The sequence below is a fragment of the Alexandromys fortis genome, unplaced genomic scaffold (assembly GCF_014885135.2).
Source record: "Alexandromys fortis isolate MF-2015 unplaced genomic scaffold, M_Fortis_MF-2015_v1.1 scaffold_242, whole genome shotgun sequence".
Classification (NCBI taxonomy): domain Eukaryota; kingdom Metazoa; phylum Chordata; class Mammalia; order Rodentia; family Cricetidae; genus Alexandromys; species Alexandromys fortis.
The window spans coordinates 428822-430982 of NW_026068123.1; the positions used below are offsets into that span (position 1 = coordinate 428822).

Below are 2161 nucleotides of genomic sequence, written 5' to 3' on the forward strand. Positions count from 1 at the left end.
ATCCTGGAACTAGCTCTTCTAGACCAGGCTGGCCTCGAACTCACAGAGATTCGCCTGCCTCTGCCTCCCAAGTGCTGGGATTAAAGGCATGAACCATCCTGGAACTAGCTCTTCTAGACCAGGCTGGCCTCGAACTCACAGAGATTCGCCTGCCTCTGCCTCCCAAGTGCTGGGATTAAAGGTGTGCGCCACCACTGCCCGACTCAATAATAATTTTGTATCTATTATTTATTTTTTTGTTTTTTTGAGACAGGGTTTCTCTGTGTAGTCTTGGCTGTCCTGGAACTCACTCTGCAGACCAGGCTGGCCTCAAACTCGCAGAGATCCACCTGCCTCTGCTGCATGCCACCACCACTAACAATTTCGTTTTTAAATAAATCACTCAGGGAACTGAACCCTGGCCTCACGCATATGCAATGTGGCGTGTGAACATGTGACATGCCTGCACAGGCTTGTATGTTTAAATACCTGGTCCCCAGCCGGTGGAACTGTCTGGGAAGGACTAGGAGGTCAGTGCAGGCTTTGAGGTTTCAAAAGACTCAGCTTTCCCAGTTATATCTCTCTCTGTGCCTCCTGCTTGTGGATTAGACATGAGCACTCAGCAATCGCTGCGGCTCTGTGTGAGCTCTCTGCTGCCAGGCTACCTGCATGATGATCGTGGACTCACCACCACCGAAGCTGCATGCCCACCCCAAAAAACTCCTCCTTCTGTAAGCCCTGGACCCGGCCCTTCGAAAAAACTCATTGTTCCAAAGAAAGAAAAAAACAATGTTTTCTGAGACATGGCCTGGTTGTCCTGGCTCTTGAACTCACAGACACACCTGCTTCTACAGGCAGACGCTGCCACACCCAGCCCTTGTCTTTGGTTATGGCTGAAATTCTATTTACACAACGCTGTGCAGTGTGTGTGCACATGCAGGTATGCTCTCCAAGACACTCTGGCAGAGCTCCTCCTTGTTCCCTTGAGTCAGGGTCTCTCATTGAGCTTGGAGCCAGCCTGGCAGCCAGTAAGCCCCAGGAACTCTCCTGTCATCACATCCCACAGTACCAGGGTTGCAGCCTTGAGCAATTCAAACTCAGGACTTGATGCTCTGACAGCAGGCACTCTTTAACTACTGAGCCTGCCCCTCACCCTTCTTTCCGGGCAATCTCATATTGCTAAGCCCCAATGCACCCATACGGGGCCGGAGAGCCATTCGCCTCCCTTCGAGAGCCTCACCGCAGTGTTCCTCGTCCGACTTGTCCTTGCAGTCCGCACTGCCGTCACAGACCCAGCTGCGATGAATGCACTCGCTGCTGCCACAGTGGAATTCCAGGGAGGAGCAGGGGCCGCTGCTGGGGACAGAGGCAGTGTCGCGGCCCCCGCAGTTCTGGGGCCACTCGTCGGAGCCGTCCTCACAGTCGTCATCCCCGTCGCAGGCCCACAGGCTGGGGATACAGCTGGAGGAGTTGCAGCGGAAATGGGCGGGGCCGCAGGTGGTGGCCTGGCAGTGGGCCTCGTCAGAGCCATCCAGGCAATCTCGGTCCTGGTCACACACAAACTTCTGGGAGATGCACTTGCCGTCCTGGCAGCGGAACTCATCCGGGGAGCACGTCTTGGGGGCTGGGAGTGCACAGGGAGGAGAGCGTCCTGTCACGCCATGGCCCAGGCTACCACACATGGGTTCATTCGTAGACAGGATCCTTGTGCTTAAAACAACCCCTTTAGCAGAGGCTTGGAGAGCCGTGGTGGTAGCAGGCCAGGGCCTGGGAAACTGCTGCACAGCCTTCTCTGCCTCAGTTTCCTCATTCACACGATCAAGTATCAAGTCAGCTCTCTACCTCTGAGCCACACCTGAGCCCCTTCCTGGGGTTTTTCACACAGGGCTGAGTTACATCTTAGTGCTTCTGGTTACACCCTAAATGATCTGATTACCAGCGCCCCCATTCAGCAGGAAGCAGTTTGGAGAGAAAAAACTACACCCATGTTCCCAAATATTGTTTATAAATGTTCTTTTACATTTAAAGGGGGATATGATATAGATATGAATCATTTGCATGGGTATGGATTTTAAGGTCAGTTTTGTTATATGTATATGTATTTTTGATCTTGATTAAGGTATTGTGATTGTGTAGTTCATTTTAAAATGTAATGTATAATTAGGAAATATAGGTTGCTAAT

The 2161-nt window shown here is 52.0% G+C and overlaps 1 protein-coding gene across 1 annotated transcript in view; it reads right to left on the reverse strand.

The window, feature by feature from the left end:
- Ldlr (low density lipoprotein receptor) overlaps positions 1–2161 on the reverse strand; it is a 27420-nt gene that overhangs the window by 13600 nt on the left and 11659 nt on the right. The window contains exon 4 of the mRNA XM_050125486.1: positions 1220–1603. Coding sequence (XP_049981443.1) covers positions 1220–1603 — 384 coding nt within the window. The remainder of the gene's footprint in view (positions 1–1219; positions 1604–2161) is intronic.